Raw genomic sequence first — 23272 nt, forward strand, 5'->3', positions numbered from 1 at the left:
TGAAGGTACCATGGATCTATCATTTGCAGGCATGTAAATCTTTCCCAACTCACTGCAATGTTGCAATCTGTCAGTGTCTGCAAAGAATTTAGAATAAAGAAATACTCTCAACAGATACTTGTCAATGAACTCTGACTTAAGTACAACCCTGCTCCTTTGAATAGGTCAATTGTATTTGTTTCCAATTACTGTATTTTAAACTACTTTGTGTAAAGATCAAGTTTTTCCTTTCTAAGTGATCACTTTGAAAAGTTACATGTAACAAATATTTTTGCATTTCCCTTCTGGAAATGCTTTCTCACACCAAAGGTCTTGAATCTTGGATGCATGATATTATCAGCTGGGAAGCTTTGGAAGTTTATATACTGATGCTGGACTAGACCTTCTTTGTAGTGGGACTTGGGCATTAGTATTTTTTTCCCCTGAAAGTTTCCCTGGGGGTTCTAATGTACTTTCTGAGTTGACCATCAGCTGCAGAGACTGGAGCAATGTATTTACAAGCATCACCTGGATTGCACTAAGCAACCCTAAATGATCTCAAGGGTTGCTGCAGCCACAAAAGGTAGAACAGATGAGAACCTTCAGAAGGAATCAACCCTGCCAACACCTTGATTTTGGATTCAAAAACTGTGTTCCTCTAGAAATGTAGGATAAATTTCTGTTGTTTAAAGCCATTTAGTTTGTAGTACTTTGTTATGGCAGCCCTTAGGAACTAAAATGTCTTCCCAATAGAATTGCTTACCTTTTCCTGTACAACCTTCTCCTGTAGTTGTTTGCATTCTTCTTGGGTCTTCCATCCTTGCAATAAGAAATGGGTCATTATTCACATTTGTTGGGCGCTGGATCTGGTTCACATGAAGTGCCTAATGTTTCATGAAGGATGAGTGCATAGCAGAGATCAATATTCTGAAGGAATTATTATTATTTTTTCCTCCTCCTGCCACCTACCCCAACTAGGCTGTATCTCCATGAGTGCAGGGACCCAGTTTTTTCAACTGTACCTGGGATGTAGTGGTTGCTCAACAATTGTTATTTGCCTGAATACATGATTATATGACTGACTGAATATGGGGAAAGGACAACGAGAAAGTTTCCTGGAGGAGTTGATGGGCTCGGTTCAGCTCTCCGCCACCTTTCAAGCCACACTGAAGCCTATGTGCATGTTTTAATGCATTTTTCAATGGTTAATTTTTTTTCCGAAACATTTTCACAAGGACCAACCCTCTTGTCCTGCTTTTTGTAATTTTTCACTTCCCCAACTCTGCTCAAGCCCCTGCTGTTCCCCCTCCCAACTCCCTCATTCTCCCTTTAAAATGCCCAGTCACCTCTGCAGAAATTGGAATGGTGCGCAGCTGTAATTCCCCCTTATCCACAGTTTCACCTCCTGCAGTTTTAGTTACCCATGGTCAATTGTGGTCCAGAAATGTTAAATGAAATGTTAACATTTCAAAAATGTTAAATGTTAAATTTCATGCCATTTTGAGTAGCCTGATGAAATCTCATGCCACCCCTGCTTCGTTCAGCCCAGGGTGTGTATCACCTTTTTGTCCAGTGTATCCTGACCATTAGTCTCTTAGCAGCTCTCCCGGTTTTCAGATCAACAGTCGTGGTATCTCAGCGCTTGTGTTCTAGTAACCCTTATTTTACTTACTAACAGCCCCAAAGTGTAGGAGTAGTGATGCTGGAAATTCAGATTCACCAAAGAGAAGCAGTAAAGTGCTTCGTTTAAGTGAAAAGGTGAAAGTTTTCAACTTAATAAGGAAAGAATAAGAAAGTGTATGCTGAGGTTGCTAAGATTACAGTAACAATGAATCTTTTGTGAAGTTGTGACAAAATTGTGAAAAGAAATTTGTGCTAGTTTTGCTGTTGCACCCCAAACTGCAAAAGTTACAGCCACTGTGTAATGAGTGTTTAGTTACGATGAACCTGCATTACACTGGTACAATAAGCTATTTTCAGAGAGACCATATTCACATACTTTTATTACAATATATCATTATAATTGTTCTATTTTATTATTGTTGTTAATCTTTTATTATGCCTAAATTATAAATTAAAGTTTCATAGGTATATACGTATATGAGGAAACAGTATATATATGGCTCAGTAGATCCATAGTTTCAGGCAGCCACTGTGGCTCTTGGACTGTACCGTCCCCCCACGATGGGGGACTACTGTAATTACTGAATAAAATCGGTTTCACTGCTTTAATGTCTGGGTGGTGTGTATATTTGACACTAGTTTTAGTGGAATCAAACTAAATATCAGTAATATTTTCAAAATCTACTTCTTTGCCTTACTCGGTCTCAACAGAGAGAATTTCCATCTTGACAACTTCTCTCCATCAACCAAAGCTCTTAAATACTATTACATTAACTTCTATCTCACTGATCGTCTTTAAATTTTTGATATTTTGTTTATAGACTTTTTGCACTAATTTTGATTTTAAGACATTGCATTGAAATATGATTCATCTTGAATATTAAGCTCTTGGGATCCTATGGAGTTTTGCACCTCTGTCCCCACCTCCTCGGTGTCAGGCGTCTCCGCACGTAAGAGGACTTCCCTATGCCGGCCACTCACGCGCAGGCGCAGCGCGGGAGGCGCCGACTCGGCGGGACCTCTTCCCGGAAGCGCTGCACAAGTCCGGGACCCGGACCACTAAGAGGCTGCGTTGTGTGGCTCTCCTTGCTCCGCCCCTTGCAGACTTTTCTTTAATTATCCAATAATAGCGGACCACCAGCCCGCCGCGCACCCCACGTGCTCCTGCCCAATTAGAAAGGAGGGGGTGGGGCCTCAGCTCTGCGCAGTTTCCTTGGCAAAGTGCGACTGGGTCTTTCACCGGAAGTACGGCGGACTGGGTGAACCAGTGTGTAGCGGATAGTCTGCGTTGCAGTAAGTGGCTCTGACACTTTACCCTGAAATGGTATAAAGAGAAACTCAGGGGTTGGTGCTCGCCAAGCCTGGTCAACTGTTGGGTTCCATGAGCCTTCCACACTTCACCTGGTCCCAGTCCTTTCGGTCTCAGCCCCATCTGTCTGCCCTTTCTGGTTAGGATGGGTCCCGAGGTGTTCAGGATTTCTGTCTCTGGCTTCCACAGGCTGGGACTGTTGGAAGTCGAGGTCTGACTTCCAATCTGGATATCCTTTCAAAAGGGGAGGTTGACTGGGAAGCCAGTAGCGCAAAAACTGGTGTACCCTTCTCAGATTAAGGGCTTCTTTTACTCCATTGCTGAGCACTTGCTACTACTCTGTGTGATCCGAGGACTAGGCATCATTGCCTGGGTGATTGTTAGAAATGCATAATCTCAGGCTGTTACAGAAAACCGATCCCATGAGAGACCAAGCATCACACTCAGAGGGTTGGAGAACTCAGATTTATTGAGGCTTCGGACCCAGACGAGCTAACGCTCCAAAATTCTGGGCCCCCGTTTCAGAGGAATCTTTTCCTTATATAGGTTAAGTCATATAGCTATAATTGGCACAGACTGATTGGTTGGTTTAAACAAGGCTCTAGTTGAGTTTGGCACAAACTGATTGGTTACATAATTACTATAGGTTTCAGGCAGTGACAGAGCCTGGGAGTTGCTATGGGTTATGCAAGGGTGGGGTGGGGGGGTGGGGGGGGTGCTTCCAAACAGAAACTTGCATGACCAGGAGCAGGACATTCCATACTTATCAGAACATCTTAAGGTTACAGTTGACTATTAGGTCATCTTGTTCTTATCGTGGCACAGCAAGCAGATTTTACAGAAACAGAGCTAAGCTAGCATAAAGTTATAAACTTAAAAATTCCCTCATCAAGGCTCCATCCCAGACTTCCTGAGTCAGAATCTTTAACAACGTTCTAGGTGATTCCTGTCCATGTTAATGTTTGATTACCTTTTAAAAAAATTATTTAGTTATTTTTTTGGCTGTGTGGGGTCTTAGTTGTGGTTCGCGGGATCTTCCTTACAGCATGTGGGATACTTTGCTGCAGTGTTTGGGCTCCTAGTTGTAGTGCTCAGCCTCTCTAGTTGTGGCACAGATGCTCAGTAGTTGCCCCATGGCGTGTGGGACCTTAATTCCCCCACCAGGGATGGAACCCATGTCCCCAGCATTGGAAGCCGGATTCTTAACCACTGGACCACCTGGGAAGTCCCTGTGCACATTAATGTTTGACAATCGTTTTAAGCTTCCCAAGATTTCTAGTCTAGGAGGCAGTGTCAATATATGTAATTTGTTCTGCAGACCTAAAGAAGATGTTTGAGCCTTGCCAGTTGACTCAGAATCTTTATGACATCCCAGGCATCACTTACTACTTACTCAAGATGATATAGGTAGAAAACCTGTGGTGAGCTGGGTATCTGGGAATGTGCAGGAGCACTCGGGAAAGGAAAACTAATGTACACAGGAAGTGCTTAATCAGCCTGAGGTTGAAAGACTAACAGGATATGTGTTAGGGTTGAATGGATCAATTCATCAGCTTGGCATCCCACTATCATTTCTAACCAAGGAACTCACTTTATAATAAAAGGAATGTGGTAGCCAGTTGACAAGATGGTCCCCAGCAATCCTAGTCTTGTGTGATCCCTTCGCACACTGAATTCAGCTGATTCTGTGTCTTAATCCATTCGGGCTTTTGTAACAAAATAGCATGGACTAGGTAGCTTATACGTAAGAGAAATTTATTTTTCACAGCTCTGGAGGCTGCAAAGTCCAAAATCAAGATGCTGGCACATTTGGTGTCTGGTGAGAGCCCACGTCCTGGTTCATAGATAGCAGTTCCACCTCACAGGTGGAAGGGACTAGGGAGCTTTCTCAGGCCTCTTTTGTAAGGGTACTAATCCGGTTGGTGAGGGCTTTCCCATCATGACCTAATCACCTCCCAAAGGCTTCACCTCCTAATACCGTCACCCTAGGGGTTGGGATTTCAACAGATGAATTTTGTGGGGACACTGTAGGATGAGCTGTAGGAGCTGTAGGATGTTGTGGAAATGATGTTGTGTGACTTCTGGAGCTCCACCATAAAAGATATTGTGGCTTCCATCTTGCTGTCTTGAATCACTTGCTCAGGGGAAACCAGCTACTCTGTTGCAAGGACACATCAAGTTATCTTTATGGAGAAGTCCAGGAGAGGAACTGAGGCTTCCTACCGATAGCAATATGAGCACGCCATCTTGGACACATCTTCCACCATGGTCAAGCTTTCAGATAGAGCCCCTGCAGATAACTTAACTGCAATCTCCTGAGAAGCCCTGATCCAGAACCATTCAGCTAAACCGTTACCAGATTCCTGACCCATAGGAACTATGTGAGATAAATGTTCACTGTTTTAAGTTGCAGAGTTTTGGTATAACTTGTTATTTGACAATAGATAGATAATACAGGGATAAGACTGCTGTCCATGGGATTCTTTGGCATTTACTTTTACACCATCACCAAGAGCAGTTGACCTTATGTAATAGAGAAATGGTCTTTTAAAGACAATTTTGGTACCTCAGTTTTTGAAGTTACCCTGTAAGGTTAGGGTGCTGTTTTACAGGATACAGTATAAGTTTCATACCAGTGGACAATATATGCTGAACTTTCTCCCAACAAGGAATTTATGGGATAAGGAAACAAGAGGTAGAAGTGGGCATCTCTTTTTGTAGTACCTAATGATCTATTTGCAAAATTTCGCTTTTTACCCCAGCAACACTGGGCTCTGAAGAGACTTCTTGCTGGCCAATTTGGGCTCCTTTTGCTGCTGATCAACTGACCAAAAGGAGATTCTAATATTGTTATGACTTTGACTATCAATAGAAAATAGTTTTTCTGCTACACAGTGGTAGCAGAGAGAATTAAGGATGGAAAGATCTTGAGAGGATTCTGGAATTGCCATGTCCAGTGATGGCAGTTAATGAAAGACTAGGACAGTCTTATATGGGCAAGATTGTAAGGAGGCCAAATCCCTCAGACATGAGAATTTAGGTCACTATTCAGATTTTTAAAAGCTTGAGTAGCTGAGATGCTGGCTAAAGATAAAGGGAACATGAATTAGATTGTAGATAAGGAGAATTATTAATATCAATTAATCGTTCGTTCATGGCTGCCTGTGGAAATGAAGATTATCAGTCATATTTTTCTCCTTCCTTTGTTATGTGTATATTTATGTGTTTTAGCTAGGTAGCTTTCTTCTTTTCTCTCCCTTCCTTCCTCTGTTTTACATATACATAGGATATGTAGTTATTGATTAGCTTTCAAGTTTGATTCAGAAGTTATAGAATGTCATGATGGGATCATCATTGGAGCAGGGAAGATCTTGGTTTGGGACCTGGATACAGTAACTGATGGGATTTTGAGTTGTTTCCCTGTTGTGAGAAGGATAGTTGGATTATGTTAGACCAGAGAATTGCTCTTCTACTGAAGGGTATGTTGGTAAGAGGGATGTGTGTTAATGTTGTACAGCTGGTAGGGGGTGGATTCTAGTGGGCATTTATCTTTTTTGGCTTCCCAACTTTTGTTACCACATCCAAAACTTAGGTGATACCCTACCTCATAATTCTAGTTGGGAAGAAAATCCTGCTTCTTCCTATATCACAGGAAACCCTGAATAACTTATGTCCCAGCCCCTCTAGCAGCTAAGTTGTGGGCATGGGACAACTCATTAGATGTCCTGACTCTGCCTTTGACACAAAGAAAGGGAGAGAAGGAGGAAATTTTTCTAGCAGTGGCAGCCATTGCAGCAGGATGGATTCCCTGGGTAACAATGCTACTAGTGGCACCCTGTGTCTAGTGGCTAGCTGTGTCAGAGCCCTGAACTGTAAGATTTATGCATGGAGGTAGCAGGAACATACTAATCAAACATGTTGTGGCGTGATTTGGGCCATTATAGCTGCCGAGTGACTTCCTGAACCTGCTTCTTCAGTTGCTCCATGGTTTTGAAGTACGCATTATCATTTTCAAGAAATCGTTTGATGCTAAGTCAGCAAGATATCGTTATTATATTCATCTAGGAACTGCCACATTGTAACCAATCACCAGAAAAGGACTTGAACCTGGAACTGGGCAGCCACAGTACCCTCTCTAGCTCATTGCTACTTCTCTCTCTGTGTACATTTTTTTGTCCTTTCTGCATAGATTTTTGCTTCTTCGTCCATGAGGCAGTGAGAAGAGACTTGGAAACTTCTGGAATTCCATGACCTGACCAAGTCATACTGAGAATGACCTGCAGGTCTGCAGCCTCAGTGGCAGGTTCCCAAATCCAATCATGAATCCTCACTGGGCAACAGGTGACAGACTGTAAATTGGGCTGCTGGAGCCCGCAGCGCTGTGACTCTGTGAATTGGGGACCATCCTCAGAAAAGGGTGACTCATAGTGAGCTGCAAAGACATCCCCAAATAAGTCTACTCTGGGAGCCTGGAGTTTCTCAGTCATGGTATGCTGTGCTCTCTGATACATCTCTCTGCCAGGCTAATTTTTTTTAAGATTATTCCTTTTCTTTTCTTAATTAAGTTAAAAATTTTTTTGGCTGTGTTGGGACTTCGTTGCTGTGTGCGGGCTTTCTCTAGTTGTGGCGGGTAGGGACTACTCTTCGTTGGAGTGCGAGGGCTTCTGGTTGCGGTGGCTTCTTTTGTTGCAGACCTAGGGCTCTAGGCATGTGGGCTTCAGTAGTTGTGGCACGTGGGCTCAATAGTTGTGGCTCTTGGGCTCTAACGCGCAGGCTCAGTAATTGTGGCGCATGGACTTAGTTGCTCCAAGGCGTGTAGGATCTTCACGGACCAGGGATTGAATCCATGTCCCCTGCATTGGCACGGACCAGGGATTGAATCCGTGTCCCCTGCATTGGCAGGCAGATTCTTTTATTTTTTTAAAATAAATTTATTTATTTATTTATTCATTTACTTATTGATTGTGTTGGGTCTTCGTTGCTGCACATGGGCTTTCTCTAGTTGTGGAGAGCAGGGGCTACTCTTCATTGTGGTGCGCTGGCTTCTCATTGGGGTGGCTTCTCTTGTGGAGCTTGGGCTCTAGGTGCATGGGCTTCAGTAGTTGTGGCACATGGGCTCAATAGTTGTGGCTCTCGGGCTCTAAACTGCAAGCTCAGTAGTTGTGGTGCATGGACTTAGTTGCTCCGAGGCACGTGGGATCTTCCCGGACCAGGGCTCGAACCCCTGTCCCCTGCATTGGCAGGTGGATTCTTCACCACTGTGCCACCAGGAAAAACCTGGCTGGCGGATTCTTTACCACTGTGCCATGTGGGAAGTCCCCAGGCTATCCTTTATATGTCAAATGCTTTACAGGTTGAAGCACAACCCTACTGCCACCATCCCCCCACCCCAGCATCCCTTTCTGCAAATCCATCACTAGCTCTAATCAGTAAATGACCAGATATTAAACAAAAAAGGGGTTCACTCAGATAACACTGCAATAACCCCAGTTTCTGAGCTAAGAAGATAAAAAAAAAATCTTTTAGTAACTGAAGTTTCAAATACATAAACATAAGCCCAGATCAGCAAGGTGATGAAATTGGAGATCGCAGGGAGTTTTCTCTGGGACTTCTTTCCACCCAGATTGCTTTACCTCCAAGTTCTGACCCAGGAGTTAGATCATATACTTTGTCATCACTTTTGGGCCTACAGGGACCAGGAAATAAGTGGGACAATTACTTTCCGCTTGTGTCTAATAAGGCTCTCAGGGAATCTGGTCCCAGTGGCCATGGAGGATCCTATAAATGCCCATCTCTGATACCCCCAAACATCCTTCCTGCACAGAGAGCTAAGGCTATGAACCTCTGCTCCTCACTTACTCAGGAGCTACCTGTATTTCCAAGACTTTCCAAACCTTGTAATAAAGAGGAGTACTGGCCTGTTCCTCAAAGGTGAAGAACACTTGATAGCAACAGCACCAACCTCTCCCGGGTGAGATTGTAACAGTGAGGATGTCAGTGTCTTTACAGATGGGTGAAGTTCTTTGAAGAACCTCCTTTGTTAAATCTTCCAGATCCAGGGAGTAGTAGTAAGAGTCCTGAATCCCTCAGCTGAGCTTTAGATATACCCAGTACGAATGAGCTGTTTCTCTTCTCTCCACAAGCTACTGAGTGGGAGAAAGTCTGGGAATGTTAATAGAGACACACATAATGGCAGGGAAGGGCTGTGTATGTGCCTGTGTGTCATTTTTATGTTATATTTGATATCATTTTAAAAATGAGTCCAGTGGGACTAGCATCATCTAGGACTGGGAGTCAGACGTTGAGGGTGTAGGGAGTAAGGGCAGATCCTGACTGAACGACTCTGATGTAGGTTGTATTAACATGACCATGGCTGGGGCTTGGATTATTGCAACGGGACACTTAGCTTCTAGGTTTCTGACCTCTGCTTCTCTTCTGTGCACCTGAGTCCAGCCCCATGAGAGGGGCAAACCAGTCGAGTGTCTCTGAGTTCCTCCTCCTGGGTCTCTCCAGGCAGCCCCAGCAGCAGCAGCTCCTCTTCGTGCTCTTCCTGAGCATGTACCTGGCCACGGTCCTCGGAAACCTGCTCATCCTCCTGGCCATCAGCATGGACTCCCGCCTGCACATCCCCATGTACTTCTTCCTCTGCAGCCTGTCCTTCGTGGACGTGTGCTTCTCCTCCACCACTGTCCCTAAGATGCTGGCCAACCACATACTCGGGAGCCAGACCATCTCCTTCTCTGGGTGTCTCATGCAGATGTATTTTGTTTTCATGTTCATGGACATGGACAATTTCCTCCTGGCTGTGATGGCCTATGACCGCTTTGTTGCCATATGCCACCCCTTACACTACTCAGCAAAGATGACCCACCAGCTCTGTGCCCTGCTGGTCACTGGGTCGTGGGTCATTGCCAGCCTGGATATGCTGTTGCATACCCTGCTGATGGCTCGACTCTCATTCTGTGCAGACAATGCCATTCCCCATTTCTTCTGTGATGTGACTGCCCTCCTGAAACTCTCCTGCTCTGACACACACCTCAATGAAATGATGATTCTAATTGAAGCAGGGCCAATAATGATCGCTCCGTTTATTTGCATCCTGGTATCATATATACACATCACCTGTGCTGTCCTGAGAGTCCCATCCACAAAGGGAAGGTGGAGAGCCTTCTCCACCTGTGGCTCCCACCTGGCTGTGGTTCTCCTCTTCTATGGCACCATCATATTTCTGTATTTCAACCCTTTATCCTCCCACTCAGCTGAGACAGATATAGTAGCTGCTGTGATGTTCTCTGTGGTGACTCCCATGCTGAACCCCTTTATCTACAGCCTGAGAAACCAGGACATAAAAGGGGCTCTTGGAAAACTGGTTGCTATGAAATTTTTTCTACTCAGTAATGAAATGAGCTAAGAAAATCATGGAGGGAACAAATTTCTAAGAAAATCATGTTTTTGTGTTTTGATTATATGAAACAGCATTTGTCTTTTTTTTTTTTTTTTTTTTTTTTTTGCTGTGTGAGGGCTTTCTTTAGTTGCGGTGAGTGGGGGCTACTCTTCGTTGTGGTGCGCTGGCTCCTCATTGCTGTGGCTTCTCTTGTTGCTGAGCACGGGCTCTAGGCTCGTGGGCTTCAGTAGTTGCAGCACATGGGCTCAGTAGTTGTGGCGTACACACTTAGTTGCTCCGCGGCATGTGGTATCTTCCTGGAGCAGGGATCGAACCCGTGTCCCCTGCATTGGCAGGCAGATTCTTAACCACTGCACCACCTAGGAAGCCCCTAGCATTTGTCTTTTGTAAGAGAGTCATCTACTGTCTATCTTGGGGGAACAAAACTTGATACAGCCTCTTCAGGTTAAAGATGGAAAGAGAGATCCTTGTACCAAATAACCTGACTATTCCAACTGTCAGTGCCCTCCAGCTAAAACCCACTAGGAACACACCTTTTGTTGAATAAGTTGCGTTTATTACTCATTGTAACAGGGAGTTACACACACCATGGGGAAAGAGTGAGGTATCTTAGTAGGAAGGTGCTCAAAAGGATTTATTAAAAGCCTTGGGCTTGTATGAGGTGATTTTGGTGAGGATTTGAGGGATTGGGTCTTTGCTCTGGATTTGAAGCTGTCGCAAAGTGGGGATAATTTTGGTTGAATATCTTAATATGCAATATTTGATCTATAAGGATGGAAGACTAGACCAAGGCCAAAGCTATAATTGGCAGAGAAGTAGCAGTCACTAGCAGAGGGGGAGTTTGGTCATTTTTGTTGCTTGGGCAGTGTTCACATGCTTATGGAGTGGTCTTGTTTTGTCTTGCTCTATTACAGTCACATAATGGCCTTGTGAGTCACTGATAACCTGTGTAACTCTTTGTGTTCGTTTAGAAAGCATGAAGGGACTTACCTGGCAGTCCAGTTGTTAGGACTCCAGGCTCCCAGTGCAAGGGGTGTTGGTTTGATCCCTAGTCGGGGAACTAATATCCACATGCTGTGTGGCACTGCAAAAAAAAAAAAGAAGGAAGAAAAAAAGAGAAGAAAGCACTAAGACCTGGCAGTGAGTGTTAGGCTGCTTCCTGGATATCAGGGCTGATTTCTCTCTCACAACAGAGACACAGAGACACAGGCACTTGTGATAAGAAGGTCGGACTGGTGTTGGGGCAGGAGGGAGAGGGTTCATTAAGGGCTCCAGGAAGCCCTAACTCTGCACCACGTTCAGGCTAGTTACTTTTTATCTTTGTATCTGAGCTTTATGTATTATACAACATTATGACGGGAACATGGGTAAGTTAAACAAGGAAGATTTATCCCCCGCAGTCCTCAATGCCCTGTTAGAACTGCATTTTTTCTACCTTCTGTTCCATTTATCTCAGTGCACTGTGATATTTTATGCAGATACTTATTCATATCCTGATTTTCCATTTACATTTTATAATAAAGCCTTTCTCAATTGCTGAATAGTCTGCACAATTTATTTTCCTTCCCTTTTATATTTCCGTCAAGTTGCTCTAGCAGAATGTACTCACTAGTAATCCTGTTCCTGAATTAAAACATAAAGGAAATTGACTATTTGAAAGTATGACTTTAAATTTATTTTGAAAATGATTGCAGACAATAAAAAATTGCCAAATAGATGAAACTGGTTAAAACATCACTGAGCAGGATGCTCTGGATTTTGAGGAACCAAGAGGAATATAGGGCAGTCCCCTTACTTTCAGAGAGATAGGTAAGATGATATCTTGTATGAAGATGGACAGAATTTAGAATCTGAGGCCATTTCTAGTTTATCATGTGATTTTCTTTTTTATATTTGTCATAATTGTGTGTTCATATGTTTGCCTACAGGAATAAATGCTATCATTCTCAATTTTTAATCTGTATATCCAAGAATTCTTTATAATAAGATGGACAGTACCTGTTTCTTAAAAGTTTGAAAGAAATTGCCAGCCTTTGTTTCATATATTTTGGTGCTCTGTATTAGATACATGTATTATTTACAAATTTTATATAACCTTGTTTTATCCTTTTATCATTATAAGATATCCCTGTTTATCTATAGTAACATTTTTTGTTTTAAAGTCTGTTTTGTCTGATATTAGTATAGCCACTCCAGCTCTTCTGTGGTTTCTGTTGGTATGACACATTCCTTTCCATCTTTTTATTGGGTTGACCAAAAATTTCCTTCAGGTTTTTGGCCAACCCAGTACTTTCTTTTTTTTCAAATTTATTTATTTATTTATTTGGCTGTGTTGGGTCTTTTTTCTGTGCACGGGCTTTCTTTTAGTTGCAGTGAGTGGGGGCTACTCTTCGTTGTGGTGCGCGGGCTCCTCATTGCTGTGGCTTCTCTTGTTGCAGAGCATGGGCTCTAGGCGCGTGGGCTTCAGTAGTTGCAGCACATGGGCTCAATAGTTGTGGCACAAAGACTTAGTTGCTCCGCAGCATGTGGGATCTTCCTGGAGCAGGGATCGAACCTGTGTCCCCTGCATTGGCAGGCAGATTCTTAACCACTGTGCCACCTAGGAAGCCCCAACGCAGTATTTTCAATCTAATGTGTCTTTGAGTAGACAACATATACTTTGATCATGTTTTTTAATCCAGTGTGATGATCTCTGACTTTTGGTTGGATTGTTTAACCCATTTGCTTTTAATATTAATGTCTGCCATTTCACTTTCTGTTTTCTATATGTCTTGTGTCTTTTTTTGCATGTGTCTTTTCTGCTCTCTTTTGCATTTACTGTATATTTTCTAATGAAGCATTTTAACCCCAGTGATTATTTTTTTCAGTATATTTTTGGGAGTTTTCTAGTGATTGCTCTACGTTTTACCACATACATTTTAACTTATCAACATCAGCTTTGGGTTTATACTAGCTTAATTCCTGTGATATAAAGAAATGCTTCTCCTATATAGCCCTTTCTCCATTTGAAGCATTATTTGTATATTATCTGTTCACGTATTATATCAATGTTGCAAACTCAACAATACATTCTTATAATTATTACCTTACCATCTGTGGTCACTTGCTTTCAGCCTGAAGGAATTCCTTTAGTATTTTTTGTAAAGCAGGTCTGCTTCATTTTTTAAAGCTTTGCTGGATATAGGATTTTTGATTTACATTTTCTTTCCTGGGTATTTTTCTCTTAAATTGTTTTTATTATTTGTGAGAGTTCTTTAAATGTTGACTTCATAGCAAATTGTTGAACCATAGTTTTTGAGCATATCAGACACCCTTTCACAAATGCTACAACTAGCTTTCCCCAGTTTATACCTTACCTTTTGGTTTTGTTAACTTTTTTGGACATAGCATACATTTTAATTCCATGTAATTATAACCAGAAAGCATTTATTTCATGTTTTCTTTCACTTCTTTTATGCTTTTCTTCCCCATTCTTTCATTACTTAAATCTTTAGCTATATTTTCTTCTAGTTGTTTTTGGTTTTTACAGTTTAAATCGATAATTTGTGTTTATGGCTCTAATTTCATTTTTTCATATACTTACAAAATTACTCCAGTTACTTTTTTATAACTTTCCATACTTCACTGTTTGTAATACCACTTTAATCATTTGTAAAATGCTGATCATTGTATCTCATATGCATTGGGAACTCACTGTGTGCTAGCCAGTTGGCCAAGACTTTTCTCTTCATATCTGTTTTAATATTGCATTCGTGAGCTAAGTATCCTTATTATTGCCACTCAAGGCCATCTCTGGGTTTAAGGAGATTGACTGTCTCAAGGTCCCACAGTTAGGACATGGTGGAACAAGGTTTCTGACATATCTAGCTCTATGACCAAGTTTATCCTCTGAATGACTCTGCAAATTCATATAGAGATGTATACATGTAGATATATAAATATAGGTATAGAGAGATATAGATATATTTTTAGATTCTCTGTTCTGATACATTGATGTGAGCTTTTATTATTGTGCTAATACCATGCTATTTTAGCTTGAGGCTTTTTAAAAGTTTTATAATACTTTGCATTATCTGGTAGATTATTCTTGCAAAATTATGCCAAGATGCAGGTATAGAAACATTTATTATTGTAAAACTGCATAGGCTTAACACTTGGAAATACCCCAAGTGTCAATCTAAAGGGGAGCAATTCAGTAAATTATGATCCAGCCTTATAATGGAATCCAGTATAGCCACTTAAAGAATGTTGTAGATTTGTAAGTTGTGATGTGGAAAGAATTCCCAAGATATAACTTAAGGATTTCTTTTTTTTCAGACTCATCTCTTTTGTGTAGGTAAAAATAAAGGATTATATTGGCGTATTTATCCTTTTAGGAGAAATACCCCAAAACTCTTAATCAGTTCCATCTTTTCATGTTAGTACATATGGACTTAACTCATTTTTAAAAGAAACATATACCATATATGAAATTTATCAAAATAAGCAAATAAAGAACTCCCCCTCAGTCTATTTATTTGACATATGGTTTGTTTTATTTATTTATTTATTTATTTATTTATTTATTTATTTAGCTGTGTTGGGTCTTTGTTGCTGCACACGGGCTTTCTCTAGTTGCAGAGAGTTGGGGCTACTCTTCATTGCGGTGCAACAGGCTTCTCATTGGGGTGGCTTCTCTTGTTGTGGAGCACGGGCTCTAGGCATGCAGGCTTCAGTAGTTGTAGCACACAGGCTCAGTAGCTCTGTGGCATGTGGGATCTTCCCAGCCCAGGGATCAAACCCATGTCTCATGCATTGGTGGGTGGATTTTTAACCACTGCTCCATCAGAGAAGTCCCCTGGTTTTATTTAAATAGCTGTGATTGATGAAAATTTAGGTTGTCCATTGTTTCATCATTACAAATGTGCTGCGCCACGTAACACATCCTTGTGCCTATAACTTTACTTACATGTGCAAAAATATCCTATCTGACAACAGTATCTTCATTTCTGAGTTGTTTATATTTATCCTTTTTACTAGAATGTAATCTCCATGATTTTTATCTGTTTAATCACCGTTTGTAATAGATTATTGTTTGGCACATATTCAGTCCCCACTCACTTCCCCTTGGGGTAACATATACTTTCCTGTTCTATTGACTTTGAACTTGGCTGTGTGACTTGCCTTAGTCAGCAAAATGTGAGTCATCAAAACATGAGACCTGGGGACTTCCCTGCTGGTCCAGTGACTGAGACTCTGTGCTCCCAATGCAGGGGGCCCGGGTTCGATCCCTGGTCAAGGAACTAGATCCCACATGCCACAACTAAAGATCCTGCATGCTGCAACTAAAACCCAGTGCAGCCAAATAAATAAATAAATAAGTAAACAAACAAAACAGAACAAAAAATGAGACCTTAAATCAGCTGTGCAGCTTGGTTTGGCTCTTGCACTGCCATGATTACCACAAGAAGGGCTCTCACCAGGTAGCTGCTGCCCCTTTAGCCCAAGTTCCAGAACATGACACGAGAATCAGACCTGAATCCAACATGAAGTGTAGGGTGAAGCAGAGCCACCACAACCAACCTGCAGACCCAGGAGTGAGAAAAACAAATGCTTACTATAATCCACTGAGACTTAGAATATCTTCCCCAAGTACCACTGCAGCAATAACTGACTAATTCAGTACAGGGATGTGGAGGCTATTGTAACAAAAGCCTAAAATATGTGGCATTGGTCTTCGGATCAGGCAAAGAAATTGTTTTTTGTTTTGGGTTTGTTTGTTTTTTTTGCCCACATGGCATGGCTTGTGGGATCTCATTTCCCTAACCAGGGATTCATCCCGGGTCCTCAGCAGTGAAATCTCGGAGTCCAAACCACTGGACCACCAGGGAATTCCCAAGAAATTACTATAGAAAGATGGAAAATGGTCATTGTGCTGTGTAATGGCGAAACATTTGGTAAAACTATTGCCTCATTAACTTGGCAGACTTAAAGAACATGTGGCATTTGGCAAGGATGTTTTGAGACAGAATATTTGCAGTATTGGTTAACTGTGGATAGCTGACTTTCACTAGTTATTGGAAAGATATCAATTTAAATTGGAAAGATATTTGGTTAGATATTGATAGCTGATTTGGTTAGATAAAGAAAAAATAAAGAGCTCGATGAACTCAGGAAACAACTGTCTAGTTTTTAAGAAGAACTTAGACGGAAAGTAGCCTGGAAGTTGTGGAGTCAGAAGGTCTAACTGTTTTTTACCAAATCAAAGTTGTGGCCATTTAAAACACATGAACAGGGGCTTCCTAGGTGGCACAGTGGTTAAGAATCCTCCTGCCAATGCAGGGGACACGGGTTCCATCCCTGCTCCAGGAAGATCCCACATGCCGCGGACCAACTAAGCCCGTGCGCCACAACTATTGAGCATGCGCTTTAGAGCCTGTGAGCCACAACTATTGAGCCCACGTGCCACAACTACTGAAGCCCATGCACCTAGAGCCCGTGCTCTGCAACAAGAGAAGCCACAGCAATGAGGAGCCCGTGCACCACAACAAAGAGCAGCCCCTCTCACTGCAACTAAAGAAAGCCCGCACACCACAAAAAAAGACCCAACACAGCCAATAAAATAAGTTAATTAAAAAAATAAAATAAAATAAAACACAGGAGCAACCCCCCACCCCCCATATCTGTTACTTAGATGCAATAATTAGAAATTCATGGTCAGTATTGTTTCACCTAAGTGCCTAACCTCTTTCTTTAAATTCCAGGCATCATTTCATCTATAAATATTTCTCTATCTAAAATTAAGGTCTCTTCTACCTCCCCTCCCCCATCTTTTTAAACATAACCACATATCATTACCATGCTTTAGAAAATTAACATCTCAAATCAAAATTCAAATTAATTTTATCAAAGATTTCTAATTATCTCATTAAAGTCTTTTCATTTTTGTTTTGAGACTCATTTTGTATATTTTCTGCCCTAGTTCTAGAATCAGACATTTCTCTAAAGTGCCGTGTTTCCTTTTAGTGAGAAATGGTGCTCATTGCTACTGAGCTGATCATTTTTCCTGAGGTCTTTCAGTGGACAGAGTTTGGAAATTTTTTCTTGAGATAAAACTACACCATAAGTTCATACTGATACTTCCAATCAAATTTAAGACTAACTACAGAGTTTTCACCAAGCCTCTTTGATGATACATTTGTATCTTCTATCTCCCATGCTGAGACAATCTCTATGCCACCAAGAATAATAGGATGTGACATAATCCTTTGCTTTCTTCCATAATAATAGTCTCAGAACAATGGTGGGGAAAATCAAGATTTCTTTTATGGCCATTTTGAATCTGAGGTGTTCATTGGACATCAATATGGAACTCTCAAAAAATTGTATATATAGGTTTAGACATCAGGGGAGAGGTTGGAACTGGAAATATACATTTGTGAGTCATCAGCATATAGATAATATTTGGGAAGAACTGATACATTAACACTACTGAATTTTCCTATCTATGAACATGGAATAGCTCTCCAGCTACTTAGATCTTTATTTTCTTTCAAGTTTTGTAGTTTTCCTCATATAGACCTTGTACATATTTTGTTAGATTTATACCTAAAAATTTTTTAGGGGTACTAATGGAAATAGTGTATTTTATTTTAATAAATTTATTTATTTATTTATTTATTTATTGGCTGCATTGGGTCTTCATTGCTGCACATGGGCTTTCTCTATTTGTGGCGAGTGGGGGCTACTCTTCATTGTGGTGCACGGGCTCCTCATTGTGGTAGCTTCTCTTGTTGTGGAGCACAGGCTCTAGGTACATGGGCTTCAGTAGTTGTGGCACATGGGCTCAGTAGTTGTGGCTCACAGGCTCTAGAGTGCAGGCTCAATAGTTGTGGCACATGGGCTTAGTTGGTCCGCAGCATGTGGGATCTTCCTGGAGCAGGGATCGAACCCGTGTCCCCTGCATTGGCAGGCGGATTCTTAACCGCTGCACAACCTAGGAAGTGTTGTATTTTAAATTTCAAATTCTAATTCTCATCGCTGGTATATAGGAAAGCAATTGACTTTTTTATTGAAGTATAATTGATTTACAGTGTTTCAAGTGTATAGCAAAGTGTTTCATATATATTTTATATATATATGATAATATCTAGGTCCATCCATGTTGCTACAAATGGCATTTCATTCATCTTATGGCTGAGTAATATTCCATTGTGTGTGTGTGTGTGTGTGTACATACACCACTTTTTAAAATTAATTTATTTATTCGCTGCATTGGGTCTTCATTGCTGCACAGGAGCTTTCTGTAGCTGCAGAGAACCGGGGCCACTCCTCATTGCAGTGTGCGGGCCTCTTATTGCGGTGGCTTCTCTTGTTGCAGAGTGCAGGCTCTAGGTGCACTGGCCTCAGTAGTCGCAGCACATAGGCTCAGTAATTGTTATACACCACTTCTTTATCCATTCATCTGTTGATGGGCATTTAGGCTGCTTCCATATTTTGGCTATTGTAAATAGTGCAGCTGTGAACACTGGGCTGCATGTAAGCAATTGACTTTGGTAGATTACTCTTGTATCCTGCTGTAATCACTTACGACTTCCAGGGGTTTCCCCCCACCCCTTTGGGATTTTCTACATAGACAATCACATCACCTACAAACAAATGTTTATTTCTTCCTCCCCAATTTGTATACCTTTTATTTCCTTGTCCTATTGTATTAGCTAGAACTTCCAGTAGATGCTGAATAGGAGTGGTGAGAGGGGATATCCTTGTTCCTGATCTTTGTTTCTTATTCCTATCTTAGGGGAAAGGCATCTAGTTTCTGACCATTAATTATGATGTTGGCTGTAAGTTGTTGTTGTTGTTGTTTTTAGAACTTTTATTGAGATACAGTTAACAGACAATAAACAGCATATATTTAGAGTGCACAATTTGGTATCCCAATCTCCCAATTCATTCCCCCCCAACCCTCCCCACTTTCCCCACTTGGTGTCCATATGTTTGTTCTCTACATCTGTGTCTCTATTTCTGCCTTGCATTTCCTCTTTCGTAGTTGTTAGCATTTGCCTTATGTATTGAGGTGCTCCTGTAATGGGTGCATATAAAATTTATTTATTTATTTATCTATTTTATTGGTTGTGTTGGGTCTTTTTTTGCTGTGCACAGGCTTTCTTCAGTTGTGGTGAGTGGGGGCTACTCTTCATTGTGGTGCGCGGGCTCCTCATTGCCATGGCTTCTCTTGTTGCAGAGCACGGGCTCTAGGCACGTGGGCTTCAGTAGTTGCAGCACATGGGCTCAATAGTTGTGGCTCACGGGCTCTAAAGTGCATGCTCAATAGTTGTGGCGCATGGGCTTAGTTGGTCCGCAGCATGTGGGATCTTCCTGGAGCAGGGATCGAACCCGTGTCCCCTGTGTTGGCAGGTGGATTCTTAACCACTGTGCTACGTAGGAAGCCCCGATCCCTTGATCTTTATGTAATGTCCTTTCTTGTCTCTTGTAACATTTTTTATTTTAAAGTCTATTTTATCTGATATGAGTATCACTACTCCAGCTTTCTTTCGATTTCCACTTGCATGGAATATCTTTTTCCATCCCCTCACTTTCAATCTGTATGTGTCCCTACATCTGAAGTGGGTTTCTTGTAAACAGCATATATATGGGTCTTGTTTTTGTATCCATTCAGCCAGTCTGTGTCTTTTGGGTGGTGCATTTAGTCCATTTACATTCAAGGTAATCATCAATATTTATGTTCCTCTTACCATTTTCTTAATCGTTTTGTTTTTGTTTTTGTAGGTCCTTTTCTTCTCTGATGTTTCCCACTTAGAGAAGTTCCTTTAGCATTTGTTGTAGGGCTGGTTTGGTGGTGCTGAATGCTCTTAGCTGTTGCTTGTCTGTAAAGCTTTTGATTTCTCTGTCAAATCTGAATGAGATCCTTGCTGGGTAGAGTATTCTTGGTTGTAGGTTCTTCCCTTTCATCACTTGAAATATATCGTGCCACTCCCTTCTGGCTTGCAGAGTTTCTGCTGAGAAATCAGCTGTGAACCTTATGGGAGTTCCCTTGTATGTTATTTGTTGTCTTTCCCTTGTTGCTTTTAATAACGTTTCTCTGTCTTTAATTTTTGTCAATTTGACTACTATATGTCTTGGCGTGTTTCTCCTTGGATTTATCCTGCCTGGGACTCTCTGCACTTCCTGGACTTGGGTAGCTATTTCCTTTCCCATGTTAGGGAAGTTTTCAACTAGAATCTCTTCCAATATTTTCTCAGGTCCTTTCTCTCTCTCTTCTCCTTCTGGGACCCCTATAATGCGAATGTTAGTGCATTTAACATTGTCCCAGAGGTCTCTTAGGCTGTCTTCAGCTCTTTTCATTCTTTTTTTCTTTATTCTTTTCCATATCAGTGATTATTACCATTCCGTCTTCCAGCTCACTTATTCGCCCTTCTGCCTCAGTTAATCTGCTGTTGGTTCCTTCTAGAGTATTTTTCATTTCCGTTATTGTGTTGCATATCTCTGTTTGTTTGCTCTTTAATTCTTCTAGGTCTTTGGTAAACTTTTTGATCTTTGCATCCAGTCTTTTTTCAAAGTCTTGGATCATCTTCACCATCATTATTCTGAATTCTTTTTCTGTACGGATGCCTATCTCCTCTTCATTTAGTTGTTTTTCTGGGTTTTTATCCTGTCCCTTCATCTGGTACAAAGTCCTCTGCTTTTTCATTTTCTCTATCTTTCTGTGGCTGTAGTTTTCAGCTCCACAAGACAAAATACTGCTGATACTTCTTGATACTGCTGCCTGCCCTCTTGTGGAGGAAGATATCTAGGAGGCTTGAGTGTGCTTCCTGATGGGAGGGACTGATGGTGGGTAGGGCTGGGTGGGCGGAGCTCAGTGACACTTTAATCTGCTTGTCTGCCAGTGGGTGGGGCTGTGTTCCCACCCTGTTGGTCCTTTGGCCTGAGGCCACCTAGTGCTGGAGCCCACAGGCTCTTTGGTGTGGCTAATGGCGGACTCTGGGAGGGCTCATGCCAATGAGCACTTCCCAGAACCCCTGCCACCAGTGCCTTCTTCTCGGTGAGCCACAGCCACCCCCCAACTCCACAGGCAACCCAACACCAGCAGGTAGGTCTGATTCAGTCTCCTATGGGGTCACTGCTTCTTCCCCCTGGGTCCTAGTGAGCACACTTTTTTGTGTGCCCTCCAAGAGTGGAGTCTCTGTCTCCCCCAGTCCTGTGGAGGTCCTGCAATCAAATTCTGCTGGCTTTCAAAGTCTGATTCTGTGGGGATTCCTCCTCCCGCTGCTGGACTCCCAGGTTGGGAAGCCTGACGTGGGGTTCAGAACCCTCACTTTAGTGGGTGGACTTCTGTGGTATAACTGTTCTCCAGTTTGTGAGTCACCCACCTAGCATTTATGGGATTTGATTTTAATGCGATTGCACCCCTCCTACCGTTTCACTGCAGCTTCTCCTTTATCTCTGGATGCTGGGTGTCTTTTTTTGGTGAGTTCCAGTGTCTTTCTGTTGATGATTGCTCAGCAGTTAGTTGTAATTCCAGTGCTCTTGCAAGAGGGAGTGAGTGCACGTCCTCCTACTCCGCCATTTTGTTCCTATCTCTGGCTGTAAGTTTTTAAACATGTTCTTTATCAAATTGAGGAAGTTCCCCTCTATTTTTAGTTTGCTGAGGGTTTTTGTTTTTGTTTTGTTTGTTTTTTCAGCTGCTCCAGGTCTTTGTTGCCATGTGCAGGATATTCTTTGTGGCATGTGGGATCTTTAGTTGCGGCATGTGGGATCTTTAGTTGCTGCATGCAGGATCTAGTTCCCTGACCAGGGATCAAACCCAGGCCCCTGAATTTGCAGCTTGGAGCCTCAACCACTGGACCACCAGGGAAGCCTTTGCTGAGGGTTTTTTTTTTTTTTGGCACATGGGCTTAGTTGCTCCGCGGCATGTGGGATCTTCCTGGAGCTGGAATCGAACCCGTGACCTCTGCATTGGCAGGCGGATTCTTAACCACTGCGCCACCTAGGAAGCCCCTGCTGAGGGTTTTTATCACAAATGGGTGTTGGATTTTGTCAAATTCTTTTTCTGCATCTGATCTGTTTATGTGATTTTTCTTCCTTAGTTGATGTGAGGGCTTTCATTCATTGATTTTCTTTTTCCTTCTCTTTTTTTTTTACATTCCTTGATTTTTCAGATGTTGAACCAGCCTGAATACCTGGAATAAATTGCATTTGATCATGGTGGATAATTCTTTTTATACACTGTTGGATTCAAGTTGATAATATTTCGTTGAGCATTTTGGCATCAATATCCATGAGGGATATTAACTGTAGTATTCCTTTCTTGTAATGGCTTTGTCTGGTTTTGGTATTTGGGTAATGCTGGACTCACAGAATGAGTTAGAAAGTGTTCCTTTTGGTTGTATTTTCTGGAAGAGATGGTGGAGAATGTGTATAATTTCTTCCTTAAACATTTTGTAGTTTTCATAATGAAACCGTCTGTGCCCAGTGCTTCTTGTTTTGGAAGATCATTAATTATTCATAGTTTATTTAATATGGGCCTATTCTGATTATTTTTTCTTGAGTGAGTTTTGGTAGATTGCGTCTTTCAAGGAATTGGTCTGTTTCATCTAGGTTATCAAATTTATGGGCATAGAGTTATTCATAATATTCCTTTATTATCATTTTATTGTCCACAGGATCCATAGTGATGGCCCCCTTCTGTCATTTCTGATAATCGTAATTTGCACTTTCTTCTTTTGTTAGGTAGCCTGGCTAGGGGTTTATCAATTGTATTGATTTTTATTTTCTGTATTGATTTCCTAGTTATAATTTCTTTGATTTCTATTCTAATTTTTATTATATCTTTTCTGCTGTTTGGATTTAATTTCCTCTTCTTTTGTAGATCATAAGGTGGAAACTTAGATGACTGATCTTAGATATTTATTCTTTTCTAATATATGTGTCCAATGCTATAAATTTCCCTCTAAGCA

At 41.6% G+C, this 23272-nt stretch overlaps 1 protein-coding gene across 1 annotated transcript; it reads left to right on the forward strand.

Annotated features, from left to right (window-relative positions):
- Positions 1-9368: 9368 nt before the first annotated feature.
- Positions 9369-10322, forward strand: LOC130861043 (olfactory receptor 1F1-like). Its single transcript, XM_057749542.1, has one exon. The coding sequence runs from the start codon at positions 9369-9371 to the stop codon at positions 10320-10322; it is 954 nt and encodes a 317-aa protein (XP_057605525.1).
- Positions 10323-23272: the final 12950 nt, after the last annotated feature.

The sequence above is a fragment of the Hippopotamus amphibius genome, chromosome 9 (genome assembly GCF_030028045.1).
Source record: "Hippopotamus amphibius kiboko isolate mHipAmp2 chromosome 9, mHipAmp2.hap2, whole genome shotgun sequence".
Classification (NCBI taxonomy): Eukaryota; Metazoa; Chordata; class Mammalia; order Artiodactyla; family Hippopotamidae; genus Hippopotamus; species Hippopotamus amphibius.